Raw genomic sequence first — 17,222 nt, 5'->3', positions numbered from 1 at the left:
TGCTGGGCTGGGGGAGGCCAGGCCTGAGGCCGGAGAGTTTCCTGTGCTGGGTTCAGCTCTCAATAAACCCTCCTGTGTTACGCTGGGGGAGAGTCGCTCTGGGCTAGAGAACGGGGGGGATCATCCCCTTCAGGGGGTGAGGAGGCCTGGGGGGCCCAGAGCGAGGGGACTCCCTGGGGGGGCCCACAGCAGAGACAGACGTGCTGAGGCTCAGAGAGGTGCAGCTCCAGGAGGTGGAGGGGCCTGACCCCCAGAGAGAGTGGCCCCCGAGAAGGGCTGTCGCACTGAAAGGGGCACCCCCCACGGACCACATGGGGCCAAGAGTGGGCACAACTGGGAGTCTGTGACGGGGCGCAGTGCAGGAGGGGCACGGATGGGGGTGCTGTGGGGAGGACGTGGATGTGGGGTGCTGTGGGGGTGACATGGATGGGGAACAGGGACGGGGACTGTGGGGGGACGTGGATGGGGAACAGGGACAGGCAGGGGAGGGGCGCGGCACAGGAGGGGTGCAGTGGGGGAGCTCTCACACGTGGCGGGCAGGGCGGGTGGGGCAGACGTGCGCCCCCCATGCTGGCGGCTGACGGGCACACGGGGCAGGTCGGACCCCAGGAAGCGGGTGTTGTAGCGTAGGTCAGAGGCGGAGAAGTGGTAGCCGGGACCCGCTGGGCAGATCTCCTTGAAGCCATCTGCATGGGAAGCAGCAGTGTCAGGAGCCCAGAGCCCCCAGCTGTGCGGGAACCCAGGCGTCCTGGCTCCCCACCCCTCACCACCAGCCGCCACTGCCCTCCCGCCACCAAGAAAGAACCCAGGCGTCCTGGCTCCCTACTCCCACTGGCAGGAGAGAACCCAGGCGTCCTGGCTCCCCACCCCCACCCCTAGCCCCCACTGCCAGGGAAAACCCAGGCGTCCTGGCTCTCCACCCCCACCCATAGCCCCGGCTGCCCAGGGAGAACCCAGGCGTCCTGGCTCCCCACCCCCACCCCTAGTCCCGGCTGCCCGGGGAGAACCCAGGGGTCCTGGCTCCCCACCCCGACTGCCAGGAGAGATCCCAGGCGTCCGGCGGGGCTCACCGGAGCCGAAGAGCGGGCAGCGCTCACAGCCCCAGCCCCAGGCCTTGCCGACGCGGCTGCAGCAGCAGATCTGCTTGGTGATGTTGCGCAGGGTGGGCAGGGAGCAGGTGCTGTCCCGCAGGACCCGGTAGCAGGGGCCCTTGGCCTCTGAGATCACGTGGTGGGCTGGGGACAGACGGATACGGGGACAGACGGGCGCTTAGCCTCCCCACGGAGCCGCTCCTCCGGGGCGCCTGGGCCCTGAGCCAGCCAGCCGCCCCCTGGCCCGTTCCCCGGCCCTCCAAGCCAGCTCCCTGCAGCCTGGTCCCTGCCCCTGAGCCATCCAGCCCCTGCCCTCAGCCCCCCGGCCCATTCCCTAGCCAACCCCCACACAGCATGTGCCCCACCCCCTGAGCCAGCCATCCCCCGCTCTCAGCCCCCCGGCCCATTCCCTAGCCAGCCCCCACACGGCATGTGCCCCACCCCCTGAGCCATCCAGCCTCTGCCCTCAGCCCCCTGGCCCATTCCCTAGCCAGCCCCCACACAGCATGTGCCCCACCCCCTGAGCCAGCCATCCCCTGCCCTCAGCCCCCCGGCCCATTCCCTAGCCAGCTCCCAAACAGCCCATGCCCCACCCCGAGCCAGCCCTCCCTTCGGCCCCTCCGTCCCATTCCCCAGCCCCTCCGGCTCATTGCCCAGTCCCATGAGCCAGCCAGCCCCCCACCCTGGGCCTCCTGGGGGCCTGTTCCCCACCCTGCAGCTCTCCCCTCCCCCCTGCGCCCCCCCACTCACAGATACAGCTGCTGCGGGAGGAGTCGAGGATGTAGCCTGTGTTGCAGAGGCAGGAGAAGCTGCCAGGTGTGTTGGTGCACAGCCCGTTCTGGCAGAACCCGCCCTCCTGGCACTCGTCCACATCTGGGGAGAAACGGGAGAGGGTCAGAGTAGGGCCAGGGAGCTGGCTGCTCTGGAGCCGTAGAGAGACGTGGGGCCGGGGGCTGGCACCACACAGCTCCTTTCCTGGAGACGGAAGTGCTGGTGTCATATGTGGCTGAGTGGGGATTTTTCAGAATATTTTAGACGAAGGGTGTGCATGTCTCAGTTTCCCCTGCGTGAGGCATGAGTAATGAGGGGATGGGAAAAGGCAGTTGGCTCCTCGCAGAGACCCAGGCTGGGGTCTGGGCCTCATGCCCATGGGAGTCCACGAAGACACCGGCCATTCCAATGGCCCAGACATGTGGCACTCAGGGGGGCTGCCCCGGGCAGAGGCAGCCGGGTGTGACCTGCTGGGGCAAAGGGCCAGAAGGAGGCCAGGGGACCATGTCTGCCTGGTGTCACGGAGTGTGGAGGAGTCAGGGCCCTGCACCCCTGCGATTCCCTGGGACTCTCAGCCAGCAAAGGTTTATTAGCCAACAGAGGACAGTCCCAAGCAGGGCTTGTAGGTACAGAGAACAGGACCCACCAGTCAGGTCCCTCTTGGGGGGCAGGGATCCTAGACTGCAGTTCTGGGCCTCCCCCCTGTCACGGAGTCCCCGGGCGATGCTCTGGAGCTGCTCCCCACCAAGCCAGTCAGGACTTTGGGGAGCCTCCTCTCCCTTGGAGCAGACTTGTTCAGGGCAAGAAGCTCCCACGGCTTCACCTCCTGGGTCTCTCCTTGGAGCATTCAGCATCCTCTGCCCCTCCGTGTGCTTCCCACAGCGAGTCGCCCCAGCGAGGTCCTGGGGGGGCCATGGGCCCTGCCCCCCCACTTTGCAGTCAGACGTGACTCTCAGCCAGCCAGTAACACAGAGGTTTATTCGATGACAGGAACAGGGTCTAAAACAGAGCTTGTAGGTACAGCAAACCAGACCCCTCAGCCGGGTCCATTCTGGGGGGCAGTGAGCCAAACCCCCACGTCTGCCCTCACTCCTCGTCCCCAGCCAGCTCCAGACTGAAACCCCCTCCCGCCGTCTCACCCAGCCACACCCCTGGCCCCTCCTTCAGCCTTTGTCCAGTTTTCTGAGCTGAAGGTGTCACCTGCCCCATCCCCCTCCTGGGCTCATGTTACGCTCAAGTATCATCCCTCAAGTGACATCACCCCGACATCCCACCCCCATCCAGCACCAACGCAGACAGTCCCAGCAAAACTCCCCCACAACATCCCCAGGTCAATCCTCCCCACTCCCTGCTCCATCACATCTCTCCCCCCTTCGAGACTGAACTGAGCGGGGTCACTCTGCCCAGTGACCTGGGGAAGTTCAGGGTCCCCTCTCCGGGACAACGCATCCGCTGTCAGGTTGGCACTTCCCTTCAGGTGGACCACGTCCATGTCATAGTCCTGCAGGAGCAGGCTCCACCTCAGGAGCTTGGCGTTGGCTCCTTTCATCTGGTGCAGCCAGGTCAGGGGAGAGTGGTCGGTGTACGCGGTGAAGTGTCGCCCAAAGAGATATGGCTCTAGCTTCTTAAGGGCCCACACCATGGCCAGGCATTCCTTCTCGATGGCCGCGTAGCTTTGTTCCCGGGGTAGCAGCTTCTTACTCAGGTACACGATGGGGTGTCTCTCCCCCTTTTCATCCTCCTGCATTAACACCGCCCCTAGTCCCGTGTCTGAGGCGTCGGTGAACACCATAAAGGGTTTGTCAAAATCTGGGTTTGCCAGAACTGGGCCACTAACCAGAGCCTCCTTCAGCGCCCGGAAAGCCTCCTGGCACTGCTCAGTCCAGATCACCTTGTCTGGCTTCCCCTTTTTGCACAGTTCAGTGATGGGGCCGGCTATGGCACTAAAGTGGGGCATGAACCTTTGATAGTACCCCGCCATCCCAATAAAGGCCTGGACCTGCTTTTTGGTTTGGGGAGCAGGCCAGTCTCTGATCACCTCCACCTTGGCTGGTTCCGGCTTCAGGCAGCCGCTCCTCACCCGATGGCCCAGGTAAGATACTTCAGCCATCCCCACCTTGCACTTCTCAGCCTTTACTGTTAACCCAGCCTTTCGGAGTCGGTCCAGGACTTGTTTAACCTGGGACATGTGGTCCTCCCAGGTCTGGCTGAAGACGCAGATGTCGTCAATATACGCCACGGCAAAACTCTCCATCCCCCTCAGTAGCTGATCCACCAGGCGCTGGAAGGTGGCCGGTGCTCCCTGAGGCCGAAGGGCAGGGTCAGAAACTCGTAGAGCCCCAGAGGGGTGATAAAGGCCGATTTCAGCCTGGCATCTGCATCCAGCGGCACTTGCCAGTAGCCTTTGGTAAGATCCATAGTGGTGAGGTACCGAGCACCTCCCAGCTTGTCTAGGAGCTCGTCAGGCCTGGGCATAGGGTAGGCATCAGATACGGTGATGCCATTGAGCTTTTGATAGTCCACACAGAACCGGATTGACCCATCCTTCTTGGGGACCAGCACCACTGGCGAGGCCCAAGGGCTGGAAGACGGCTGGATCACCCCCAAAGCCAGCATGTCCCTGACCTCTCTTTCAAGATCCTGGGCAGTTTTACCAGTGACCCGAAAAGGGGAGCATCTTATAGGGGGGTGTGACCCGGTCTCCACTCGGTGGACAGTCAAATTAGTGCGTCCAGGCTGGTTGGAAAACAGCTGTCGGTATAGATGCAGCACCCCCCTGATCTCAGCGTGCTGGCCCGGGGTCAGCTGATCAGAGAGCGGAATCGCCTCCAGGGGGGAACCAGCTTTTGTTCCAGGGAATAGATCCACTAAAGGGTCATCTCCCTGCCCCTCCCAATGTCCACACACGGCCAACACCACATTCCCCCTGTCATAGTATGGTTTCATCATGTTCACATGGTACACCCGACGGTGATGTGCCCGGTTTGACAGCTCCACCACATAGTTTATCTCATTCAGTTGCTTGATAACCTTGAAGGGCCCTTCCCAGACGGCCTGGAGTTTGTTTCTCCTCACGGGGATGAGAACCATCACCTGATCCCCGGTGGCGAAGGCACGGGCCCGTGCCGTGCGGTCATACCAGACCTTCTGCCTCCTCTGGGCTCGGGCCAGATTCTCCCTGGCCAGGCCCATGAGCTCGGCCAGTCTTTCCCGGAAGGTCAGGACATACTCCACCACTGACTCTCCCTCGGGAGCGGCCTTCCCCTCCCATTCGTCCCTCATCAGGTCTAGGGGCCCCCTTACCCGCCTTCCATACAACAGTTCGAAAGGTGAAAACCTGGTAGATTCCTGGGGCACTTCCCTGTACGCGAACAGCAGGTGAGGTAAGTACTTGTCCCAGTCCTGCGGGTGCTGGTTCATAAATGTTTTTAGCATCATCTTCAGCGTCCCGTTGAACCTTTCTACCAGCCCGTTGGACTGGGGGTGATACGCTGAGGCCCAGTTGTGCTGGACCCCACATTTCTGCCATAAGGACCGGAGCAGGGCCGACATGAAGTTGGACCCTTGGTCAGTCAAGACTTCCTTGGGGAACCCCACCCGGCTGAAAATTGTCAGCAGCGCATCTGCCACTATGTCTGCTTCGACAGAGGACAAGGCCACCGCCTCGGGGTAGCGAGTGGCAAAATCCACCACCACCAGGATGTATTTCTTCCCTGACCGGGTCGTCTTGCTGAGGGGTCCCACTATATCCACGGCCACCTTCTGGAAAGGCTCCTCTATGATGGGTAAAGGCCTCAAAGCCGCTTTCCCCTTGTCCCGGGCCTTCCCCACCCTCTGGCAGGGGTCACAGGACCTGCAGTGCTGCTGGACAGTGGTAAAGACTCCAGGCCAGTAAAAGTTCTGTAGCAGTGTGACAGAGTGGGGGACTGTCTTGTTTTTCCCTGGATTTCCCAGTGGGTTGCGTGCAGAGGGGGTGGGACTCAGTGTCTCCGGGTGTTACTGGTTTAACGAGGGGAGGGGAGTTTGTTGGGACACAGGATCGCAGAGGGAACTTGGGACCCCGGACGATGGCCTGGAGGATGGAGACCCCAGTGACTGGTGACCCGGAGACCCAGCTCAGGAGTCACAGCTGGTTCTGGCCAGTGGGCTGCAGGGAGAGGACCCCGGTGACCTGACCAGCCGGTTCCAGCCAGAGGAGGGAAGGAGAGGAGGCCCAGGCGACCCTGTTTCCCTGGAGAGAAGAGAATGGACAGAGGGGGCTTGGGGCTGGTGATCTGATGCCCAGCTGGGAAGCAGGGGGGCTCGGGGCTGGAGAGGGGGAGCAGCAGAGCCCCCCTGGCTGCAGGGGGACTGGGATGTGCTGGGCTGAGGGAGCCAGGCCTGAGGCCCTGAGAGTTTCCTGTGCTGGGTTCAGATGCTCAATTAACCCTCCTGTTTTACGCTGGCTGAGAGTCGCTCCGGGCTAGAGAACAGGGCCGGGGCGGGGGCATTATTCCCTCTGGGGGTGGAGGCCCCAGGGGGCCCAGAGCGAGGGGACTCTGTGAGGGGGCCCACAGCAGAGACAGACGTGCTGAGGCTCAGAGAGGTGCGGCTCCAGGAGGTGGAGGGGCCTGACCCCCAAAGAGAGTGGCCCCCCGAGAAGGGCTGTCGCACTGAAAGGGGTACCCCCCACAGACCACACGGGGCCATGAGTGGGAACGTGCCCTGGGAGTTTGTGACAAGCAGCCTCTGCCTGGTGCACCGGATCCCCTGGTACCCTGCGAGAGGGATGTCATGGGCCAGGTACAGGAGCTGGAGGTGAAACTTCTGGGAAACCACCAGCTGCCTCTGGATCCCTCATGCTTCCACTTCCCCTGGGGGAGCCCATTCTCGGTACAGGAACCCCTTCTCCCACAGGAACCTCTCCTTGCAACCTCTCCTCATGGTCTGTACCGCACTAAGGTCAGCCCGGTCCCTGGGCTTCCGCAAGGATGGATCTTTCTGCAACTCGGCCTGGAACGCAGCAGCTGGGACAGGGAAGGGGACCTGCTCTCTCTCATCGGCTGGGTCTGAGGCCACAGCCTCCTTGAGCTGTGTCTCTGGGCGCTCCCTCCCCATCAGGGTAGGGTCCTGCGCCTCCAGTGTGGTACCCTCCCTGAGGTCAGGGCGTAGTGTCCCTCGCCGGCTCTAGCTACAGGTCACGGCTAGGGTGGTCTGGGGGTTGCTTGCCTGTCCTCTAGGTCACCCCCATCAACACCTCAGTGGGCAAATGGTGGTGCACCCCCACTTCCTTGGGGCCCTCCTTGTCCCTCCATTTCAGATGCACCCTCGCCATGGGCACCTTGAATGGGGTCCCACCCACCCCCGTCAGGGTCAGATAAGTGTTGGGCATCACCTGATCTGGAGCTACCACCTCGGGACGGGCCAGCGTCACCTCAGCGCCCGTGTCCCAGTATTCATTGACCTTCCTCCCATCCACCTCCAGAGGAACAAGGCACTCGCTCTGCAGGGACAGCCCTGCGCCCACCCTGTAAACGGAAAACCTGACATCCGGAGCATCCAGCTCTGCAGAGGAGGTGGCTTGGGGCCCTCCTCCCTCCTGAGCAGTTGATAAGCTGCCAGCCCCCCTTTCCTGGGATCCTTGCCCCTCGTCCAGCTGGGCTGCTACCCAGTTAACTCTCTGTGGGTCCAGTCTGCTCGGTCTGTCCCTGAGCCTGAGGCACTGGGTCTGTATGCGGCCCCTCTGGCCACAGTAATAGCAGTCCATGTCCCTTGGGTCCCCCCGAGCTGGTCGGTTGGTCCTGACGCCGGATGTTCCTCTTGGAAGGGGGGGTCTCCATGTTTCCCCGATGGGAGGTCCCAGGATCACTCTCTCTCTGCATCGCAGCAGGTCTGTTCCTTTGGGACTCCTCCCTGCCACCCCCGACCAGCTCTTCACAAACTCATCGGCCAACTGCCCTGCATGTCGCGGGTTCTCTGGCTTTTGGTCCCTCAACCACAGCCTCAGGTTGGGTGGGCACCGCTCAGACAGTTGCTCTAGGACGATCAGTTTAACCAGGTCCCCCTTCATCTGGGCCCCATCTGCCCACTTGTGGGCATATCCCTGCATTTGGAGGATCAGTTCCAGATATGTGACCTCAGGGGTTTTACGCTGACTCTGGAACTTTTCCCAGTATGTCTCGAGAGTCAGCCCAAACTCGCGCAGCAGGGCCTGTTTGAACAGTTCACAGTCCCCTGTCTCCACCCCTTCCAGTCGGCTGTACAGCCCCACAACTTTGGGGTCCAGTAAGGGGGTGAGAACCCAGAGGCTGTTTGCAGGGTCAATCCTGCGCAGCTCGCAGGCCATCTCAAAGGCCGTCAGGAATTCATCCATGTCCTCCCACTCCTTACGCTGGGCCAGGATGCACTTGTCAAAGCTCCGCGCAGTCCTGGGCCCCCCCTCACTCACGGCAGCCGGGGGCCCCTTGCTCCTCAGCCTCTCCAGCTCCAGCTCGTGCTGCCGCTGCTTTTCCCGTTCTTCCCACTCCCCCAGCTCATGCTGCAGCTGTTTCTCCCGCTCCTCCAGCTCTCTCAGTTTCAGCTCCTCTCCCATTTCAGCCGCCTCAGCTCCAGGCATGGGGAGCTCCAACGGGAGGATCCCCTGCTGGCCGGGGGGGTCACGGTGCCCTCGGTGTTTGCCAGGCCCCTTCCCTAGCCATAGGTAGGAGGGGCTTCGGGATGCCCTGGGCAGCAGTCTGACCCCTCCCAGCCGGGACAGACACCGGTGCCAGCCCTGCATCCGCTGGGCTGCTTCCCCTCAGGGACAGGGATCGGCTCCTCTGGGCAATCGGCTGTTCTCTGGTGAGCTTTCCATGCACAGCCCCCTCCATTGGCACAGCTCCCCCAGGTCGCTCCTAAGGTGATGGCTATACATTTTCCCGCAGGTCCCAGGTTGCTGTGGACTCACAGGCCTGTCTGCTCTCAGCTCCCCACGGTTTCCAGGAAGAACCCTGCCTGTGGCAGCCCTTCTTCAGGTCACCACCTTTCTCCCAGGGTTGAGCCACAGACTCCCCCGCCCCTGGAACCACTCACCCGGGGACCCAGTCATTGCAACAGTCCTTCTCGCTGGTCACACACTCCCAGGGGTTAAACGTAGCTTCTCTGCCCCCCGAAACTGCTCCTCTCTGAGCCTTCAGCACGCCTGGTTCTCGCCAATCCCCCTTCGTTTTACTGCACCATCCCCGGGGTGCAGTACATCTCAGCGCTGCCACCAGTTGTCAGGGAGTGTGGGGGAGTCCGGGCCCTGCACCCCTCTTCCTGCGATGCACCGGGACTCTCAGCCAGCCAGGAACACAGAAGGTTTATTAGCCGACAGGAACACAGTCCCAAGCAGAGCTCACAGGTACAGAGAACAGGACCCCTCAGTCAGGTCCATCTTGGGGGGGTAGGGAGCCCAGACCCCAGTTCTGGGCCTCCCTCCATTTCCCCAGCCAGCTCCAAACTGAAACCCCCTCCGGGGTCTCCCCCAGCCTCCACCCGGCCGCTCCTCCAGCCTTTGTCGTGTTCCAGGCAGAAGGTGTCACCTGCCCCAACCCCCTCCTGGACTCATGTTACGCTCAAGGATCATCCCTCAAGTGACGTCACCCCGACATCCCACCCCCATCCAGCACCAACGCAGACAGTCCCAGTAACGCTCCCCCACAACATCCCCAGTCAGCCTGCCTCAGCCCTGCTCCGTCACACCCGGGAACAAGGACAGAGGTGGGGCCCTTGGGGGCTCTTCCGTGGGGGCTGCAGGAGACGCTCCTGGCCTGGGACTCGGGGGGCTGGACCGGCTGGACTGCTGGGACTTTCCCTTCCCTCATTAACCAAGGGCTTGTCACGCTGGGTCCCCCCCCCACTGGACACTCCCCCCTGGGCGCACACACCCCACTGGACACCCTCTCCCCAGCCCAGGGCTCAGCCCAACTCACCCTGGCAGGAGCCGTTCAGCCGCTGGAAACCTTTGGGACACGGGGCCTCCTGTTGTCCCAGCCCAGGTGCATTCGCTGTGGGGAGAGAGTGGCGCTCAGAGCCAGGAATGCCTCTCCCCTCCCCCCCCGCCCCCCATACACTGCCCTCCCCAGGGCCACCCAAGCTCCATGTTCTACCCCTAGTGTCCCAATAGCCCCAGGGTGGGGCCCCCCGGCAGGTCCTCCCCTGCCCCCAGCCCTCACTGAACCCAGCCCCCACACCTGCCCCTCAGTGACCCCAGCCCCGTCCCCGCCTCTCACTGCCCCCAGCCTGTTCCCCTCACTCCCCCAGCCCTGCCCCCACACCTCACTGACCCTGCCCCACGGCTGCAGCCCTACCTGTCTGGGTGGTGCAGGGCAGACACTCGTGGACACCCCAGGCCACACCAGCACCACGGCAGCAGATGTCCTGGGTCCGCAGGCCGGGCAGGGGTGCACTACACTGCAGGGAAAGGGGCTGGGTCAGTGCGGCCAGCTGTGGGGGGGTCTTCCTGAAGGGGGGTGGGTGGGTCCAGGCCTGGCCATGGCCCCTGGGAGCCCCCAGCCAGAGACGTTCCTGGCTGAGTGGCTGGCATCGTACCCAGCTGCTGCCCAGCGCCTGTCGATTCACGCAGCCAAGGGTGCAAACGGGGCATTGGCTGGTGGGAGTGCACATACCGGGGTGCAAGGCTGTTTGCATGCCAAGGGTGCAAATGGGCCATGGGCTGGCCTGAGTGCACGTACCGGGGTGCACGGCTGTTTGCACGCCGAGTGTGCGAATGGGGCATCGGCTGGCAGGAGTGCACATACCGGGGTGCAAGGGTGTTTGCACGCCGAGTGTCCGAATGGGGCATCGGCTGGCGGGAGTGCACATACCGGGGTGCACGGCTGTTTGCACGCCGAGTGTGCGAATGGGGCATCGGCTGGCGGGAGTGCACATACCGGGGTGCACGGCTGTTTGCACGCCGAGTGTGCGAATGGGGCATCGGCTGGCGGGAGTGCATGTGCTGGGTGATTGAGCGTCTTTGTGCCACACGAGTATGGCGGGATTTGGCCGCCCTGGCACGCTCAGTGCACGCAAGTGCCAGCAGGTGAGCGTTGCACGTGGTCACGGGTGGGTGTGAGGCTCCTTACAAATGTCAGCCTGTGCCCAGCCCCCCTTGCCCATTGCTGAGCCCCCCCGGCTGTTACCTCTCCGGCGTGGAGGTGCTGGAAGCAGTACCCATAGCCGGCGTCCTCATCGTACCCGCTGGCCCGGGGGCGGCTCTGGGCCAGGACACTGTAGAGGGCTGGGCGGGCGGGTGGGAGGGCGTTGGCGGGCGGCTCCCCTGGGCTGCTGGGCTCGCTCACCCGCTCCACCTGGTGGATGATCACCGAGGCCTCGGGGGGGTGCTGCACATGGACGTTCACCATGGACAGGGCACCTGAGGGGGCAGACAGGGGCAGTGCCGGGGGATGGGGGCAGTGCCAGGGCAAAGGATGGGGGCAAAGAGGGGCAGTGCTGGGGGCAGGGGATGGGGGCAAAGAGGGGCAGTGCCAGGGCGGGGGATGGGGCAGAGAGGGGCAGTGCCAGGGGCAGGGGATGGGGCAGAGAGGGGCAGTGCTGGAGTGGGGGCAGGGGATGGGGGAGAGAGAGGCAGTGCCGGGGCGGGGGATGGGGCAGAGAGGGTCAGTGCCGGGGCGGGGGCAGTGCTGGGGGCAGGGGATGGGGCAGAGAGGGGCAGTGCCAGGGGCAGGGGATGGGGCAGAGAGGGGCAGTGCCAGGGGCAGTGCCAGGGGCAGGGGATGGGGCAGGGGATGGGGCAGGGGATGGGGGCAGAGAGGGGCAGTGCTGGAGTGGGGGCAGGGGATGGGGGAGAGAGGGGCAGTGCCGGGGCGGGGGATGGGGCAGAGAGGGTCAGTGCCGGGGCGGGGGCAGTGCTGGGGGCAGGGGATGGGGCAGAGAGGGGCAGTGCCAGGGGCAGGGGATGGGGCAGAGAGGGGCAGTGCTGGAGTGGGGGCAGGGGATGGGGGAGAGAGGGGCAGTGCCGGGGCGGGGGATGGGGCAGAGAGGGTCAGTGCCAGGGGCAGGGGATGGGGGCAGAGAGTGCCAGGGGCAGGGGATGGGGGCAGAGAGGGTCAGTGCCAGGGGCAGGGGATGGGGGCAGAGAGGGGCAGTGCCAGGGGCAGGGGATGGGGCAGAGAGGGGCAGTGCCGGAGCAGGGGCAGGGGATGGGGCAGAGAGGGGCAGTGCCAGGGGCAGGGGATGGGGCAGAGAGGGGCAGTGCCAGGGGCAGGGGCAGTGCCGGAGCGGGGGCAGGGGATGGGGCAGAGAGGGGCAGTGCCAGGGGCAGGGGATGGGGCAGAGAGGGGCAGTGCCAGGGGCAGGGGCAGTGCTGGAGCGGGGGCAGGGGATGGGGGCAGAGAGGGGCAGTGCCAGGGGCAGGGGATGGGGCAGAGAGGGGCAGTGCCAGGGGCGGGGGCAGTGCTGGAGCGGGGGCAGGGGATAGGGGCAGAGGGGGCAGTGCCAGGGGCAGGGGATGGAGCAGAGAGGGGCAGTGTCGGGGCAGGGGATGGAGCAGAACCAGGGTCCGGGCCGCCCCAGTGGCATGAGGTTGCGTATGGATCCAGTCCCTGTGAAGCCCCCAGGATGCACGACCCCTCCCCTTCCCCTGGGGAGACACTCCCCCCTCCATCGATGCTGGCCTAGCCCCCCCAGGGCCCCTTACCGTCCCGCTCCTGCTGGTGGTTGCTGAGGGGCAGGGTGTAGACGGATTTGGTGAGGGGCTGTGCCCCCCCCGGGCTGCCGACCTCCTGCCCTGGGGCTGGGGCCTGGGGCCGGGGGGCCGGGATCTGGCAGAACTTGCCGGTGAAGCTGGGGGGGCAGAGACACTGGTCCTTCCTGATGCAGACCCCCCCATTCTGGCAGAGCAGGGGGCACAGGACTGCAAGGCAAAGGCAGAAGTCAGAAGGTGCTGGGGGCGTCTCCCCTGAGGGTGCTGCAGAGCAGGACAAAGGGACTCCCCCCAAGTGCCCCTCCCAGGGCTTCCTGTGGTGGGAGGGGCCAGCTGGGGAGATCTGGTTGTGTCACATGGTGGGGGGAGCCAAATGCCTTCTGTGAGGGGCTGCGTGACAGGGCCTGGCTTGTGTCTGGCTGAACCAGCGCGTCCCGAAAGACGGGGCTGGGCCAGCCCAGAAACTGAGCTACACACACGGGCCTGCGGGTCGGGAGTGAGGGGCACCAGAAGGGCTGGCAGGGGCGGCGGGTCGGAAGTGAGGGGCACCAGAAGGGCTGGGAGGGGAACAGGGGGGCTGCGGGTCGAGAGTGAGGGGCACCAGCAGGGCTGGGGAGGGAGTAGGGGGCTGCAGGTTGGGAGTGAGGGGCACCAGCAGGGCTGGGGAGGGAGTAGGGGGCTGCAGGTTGGGAGTGAGGGGCACCGGCAGGGCTGGGGCAGGAGTAGGGGGCTGCAGGTCGGGAGTGAGGGGCACCGGCAGGGCTGGGGGGGAGTAGGGGGCTGCAGGTCGGGAGTGAGGGGCACCGGAAGGGCTGGGAGGGGAACAGGGGGCTGTGGGTCGGGAGTGAGGGGCACCAGCAGGGCTGGGGCGGGAGTAGGGGGCTGCGGGTCGGGAGTGAGGGGCACTGGCAGGGCTGGGGGGGAGTAGGGGGCTGCGGGTCGGGAGTGAGGGGCACCAGCAGGACTGGGGCGGGAGTAGGGGGCTGCGGGTCGGGAGTGAGGGGCACTGGCAGGGCTGGGGGGGAGTAGGGGGCTGCGGGTCGGGAGTGAGGGGCACCGGAAGGGCTGGGGAGGGAGTAGAGGGCTGCGGAGTGTGGGGCACCAGCAGGGCTGGGGGGGGGCGGGGGGCTGCAGGTCAGGAGGGAGGCGGCTCAGCCCTTGTCTGGCTCTTCCAAGGTCCCAGCACAAAGGCACAGCTGCGGGGGGGGGGGGGCTGCCTGGATCCAGATGTTTCTCCAACACAATTCAGCCATTAACCCTAAGGGTGCTGGGGCCAGTTACCCCAATTCCCCCCTCCCCCGGCACGGAGCAGGATGCCACGGAGGGTCCATGATGGGGGGACGTCCAGGGACCCAAAGCTCCAGCCCCACTGTCTCCCCCAGCAGGGCCGAGGTCCCACCAGGACCCCCCCTCCCCATGTGGGAACGGCTAAGGCAGGCCCCCGGACGCCTGGGTCCCTCTGGGCTGTGATGGCTGGGAAATGGGCCCAACAAGCCTGCGCCAGGGACGGGCAGAGACCCAGCGGCTCATCTCACTGGACCCACGGCAGCCGAGTGCCCCCCTCAGCTGCCTCCCCCAAGCCTGGCCGTGGTCCCAATGCACAGATGTTCCTAGCCCAGCCAGCTGTGCCCCTCCCCCGCCCCCTTGGCAGCCTGCGTCCCCGCCCGCCCCATGCGGGGCCTGAGCAGCTGGGACAGGGTCAGACCGAGGGGACACCAGGAACCGTGATGGGGGGGGGGTCAGGCAGCCTCGGAGCTCCTGGCACGGGGCCCCTTGGGCTTAAGCCAGCCCCTCCCAGGAAGGGGGCAGAGCCCTCCCGGGGGAACTGGGGGGGCTTTGCCTGCACCCCCTGCTCTCCCCAGGGCCTGCGAGGGGATGAGCTCAGGGGGGAGGAGGCAGCTGGTGCCCAGGACTGAGCCCCACAGGGCTGGGAATATCCCCCCATTCAGGGACGCGACCAGCCACAGCAGCTGGGAACAGCTGAGGAAGGGGGGCACTGGGCCCTACCATCCCCCCCATCCTGCTCCCAGACTGTGTGGGACCCTGCTGCCAGCCCCACAGCCAGAAACTGTGGAAATGGGGTGGACGGCACAAGCCCAGGGCGCAGCTGTGGGTCCAGCCGGCAGGGCAGGGGGTAAGCCCGGCGCATGGCAGGGGCTGGGCAGAGCTCAGGGGGCCGTGCCAGGATGGGGCCAGAGGGTGCTCCGGGGACCCAGGAGGCCAGGCCATGGCTCGTGCTCTCACTGCCCGGAGGGGCTTGGCCCCTGCCCCTGGGGGCTGCCTCCCCCAGACACCCAGGGATGGGGTGCAGGCTGGGCAGACACCCCCCAGCCCAGAGCGCTGGGGACATGGGGACCTCGTCTGGGTAACGTTCACTGGAGACATGGTGCCTTGGCTCAGCCCCACGCCGGGGGAAACTGAGGCACCAGGAGGGGAAGGGCCTCGCTCAAGGTAGAACCTAGGTGCTCTGGTGCCCAGCCCCCTTCCCCCCCCCACCGCTGGACCCCACTCCCCTCCCCAAGCAGGGAGAGAACCCAGGCGTCTGGGGGGTGCGGGGGGGGGAGGACGGGACTGGGACTCCCTTGCTGAGGCCCTTGTTTATTCTCCAACTTCCCAGGTTTCGCCCCCGGAAATTCGGGTGGGTCCAGCCGTGGAGCCGGGGCGGAGCTGGCTCCAGACGAGGGGTCCACACCCACCCGGGGCTGGGGGGAGCGGGGGTCACACGCGAGGTGCCGGGGATGAGCTCATGGGCCAGCGTGGGTGGGACCCGGAGCAGCTGGGACAGGCTGGGAAAAGCCTCCCCCAGCTCCCGGCCAGAGTTAAACCTACAGCCCTTGCCAGCCCCCCAACCAGCCCAGCCCCCACCAACCCCCCAACTAGCCCAGCCCCCCAGCTAGTCCAGCCCCCCCGGCAGCCCCCAGCCAGCCCAGTCGTCCCCCAGACAGTCCAGCCCCCACCAACCCCCAACCAGCCCAGCCCCCGCCAACCAGCCCAGCCAGTCCCTCGACCAGACCAGCCCCCGCCAGCCCTCCAACCAGCCCAGCCCACAGCCCAGCCCCTGCCAGCCTCCCAGCCAATCCCCCCAACCAGCCCAGCCCCCCAGCCAGCCCCCCAACTAGCCCAGCCCCCGCCAGCCCAGTCCCCCAACCAGCCCAGGCCCCGCCAGCCCCCCGACCAGACCAGCCCCCACCATCCCTGTCACCTGCTAGTCCAGCCCCCCAACCAGACCAGCCCACAGCCAGCCCAGCCCCCCAGACAGCCCAGCCTCCCTGCCAGCCCCCCAGCCCAGCCCTGTCCCCTGCCAGCCCCACAGCCCAGCCCCCAACCAGCCCTGTCCCCCAGCCAGCACAGCCTATAGCCCAGCCCGCCAGCCCCCCAGACAGCCCCCCGACCACCCAGCCCCCCAGCCAGTCCAGCCCACAGCCCAGCCCCTGCCAGCCCCCCAGACAGCCCCCTGACCGCCCAGCCCCCCAGCCAGTCCAGCCCACAGCCCAGCCCCTGCCAGCCCCCAACTAGCCCAGCCCCCCAGACAGCCCTGTCCCCCAGACAGCCCCCAACCAGCCCCATCCCCCAGCCAGCCCAGCCCCTGCCAGCCCCCCAGTCCCCCAACCAGACCTGTCCCCCGCCAGCCCCCCAACCAGCCCTGACCTCTGACAGCCACCCCCCCCAGCAACTCCTCAGCCTCAGCCCCCGAGCCCTCCCCCTGTGCTGGGCCGAGAAGCGACTGAGCTGGGGGCGGAGGGGGGGGCATGGTGCACTCCAGACACTCAGGCCTGCCCCACAGCATGGGGCTGCCAGGGGACTGTATAGGGGGCATTGGTTCTCCCAGCCTGTGGGGCAGACCGGGGCCCCGGGATACAGCCTGGGGCCCCTGCCTCAGCTCAGCCTGATGGGACGAGGTGGGGGGCAAGTGGGGGGAGCAGCCCAGCCCCTCCTACCCCACAGAAATGGCGTCCAGGGCGAGATAGGCAGCTCGGCTCCCTGCCACACACCCCACAGCCCCTCCCTCAGCCAGAGACCGGGCGGGGGGAGTGCTGGGAACCCCAAACCGACCCCTGCCCAGCCCCTCCCCAGCCAGCGGGTGCAGGTGCAGGACTGTGGCTGCCAGCCGGGCACGGTGCGACGGGAGCCGGGCACCGCCCGGGTACTCACAGACACGGAAGCCGGTGGCGCGGGCAGCGGGGCCGGAGGGCTCCCCGCTGTACAGGACGGTGGCGTTGCCCCGCTCGCAGCGGTGGGTGCAGCGGTGCCCGGCGCAGTGCACGCGGCACACCGTGGGTGTGAACAGCACCCGCAGCTGGCCGGGGGCCTGGGCGGCGGGCGGGGGCAGGCGGGCGGGCAGCAGGAGCAGGGCCGCGGGCAGCAGCAAGCGGGCGAGGGCTCCGGCCATGCCTGCGTCTGCCCCCGGGGCCGGCGGCGCAGGCAGGAAGCGACGGTGCACGGCTCCGGCTCCGCACCGAGTGTCCTGACAGCTAATTGGAAGCAGTGCGTGGAGCTGGACTGGGCCTGGCGCCAGCAACAATGTTTGTGAGGAGCTCAGCCCCCGCCGGCCGCGTTAACCCCCCCCCCCCGGCCCGGCGCCCGGCCCCACCCAGGGCCCTGCAGCCCCTGCCCAGCTCCAGGGGCTCATGGGTGTCACCCACATTCACTAGTGCGAGCTCATGGGCACCAGCGGCCGTGTCCCTGCCCCCCCCACA

The 17,222-nt window shown here is 66.3% G+C and overlaps 1 protein-coding gene across 1 annotated transcript in view; it reads right to left on the bottom strand.

The window, feature by feature from the left end:
* The window catches only part of LTBP4 (latent transforming growth factor beta binding protein 4), a 39,420-nt gene extending 22,612 nt beyond the window's left edge, over positions 1-16,808 (bottom strand). Inside the window, 8 exon segments of the mRNA XM_050928389.1 lie at positions 528-686; positions 1,071-1,235; positions 1,842-1,964; positions 9,794-9,868; positions 10,172-10,274; positions 11,003-11,235; positions 12,520-12,735; positions 16,678-16,808. Coding sequence (XP_050784346.1) covers positions 528-686; positions 1,071-1,235; positions 1,842-1,964; positions 9,794-9,868; positions 10,172-10,274; positions 11,003-11,224 — 847 coding nt within the window. The 5' untranslated portion in view covers positions 11,225-11,235; positions 12,520-12,735; positions 16,678-16,808.
* Positions 16,809-17,222: the final 414 nt, after the last annotated feature.

This window comes from Gopherus flavomarginatus, chromosome 18 (assembly GCF_025201925.1).
Source record: "Gopherus flavomarginatus isolate rGopFla2 chromosome 18, rGopFla2.mat.asm, whole genome shotgun sequence".
Classification (NCBI taxonomy): Eukaryota; Metazoa; Chordata; order Testudines; family Testudinidae; genus Gopherus; species Gopherus flavomarginatus.
The sequence above is the reverse complement of the archived record's forward strand: the minus strand, read 5'-3'. Positions and strand labels throughout refer to the sequence as shown.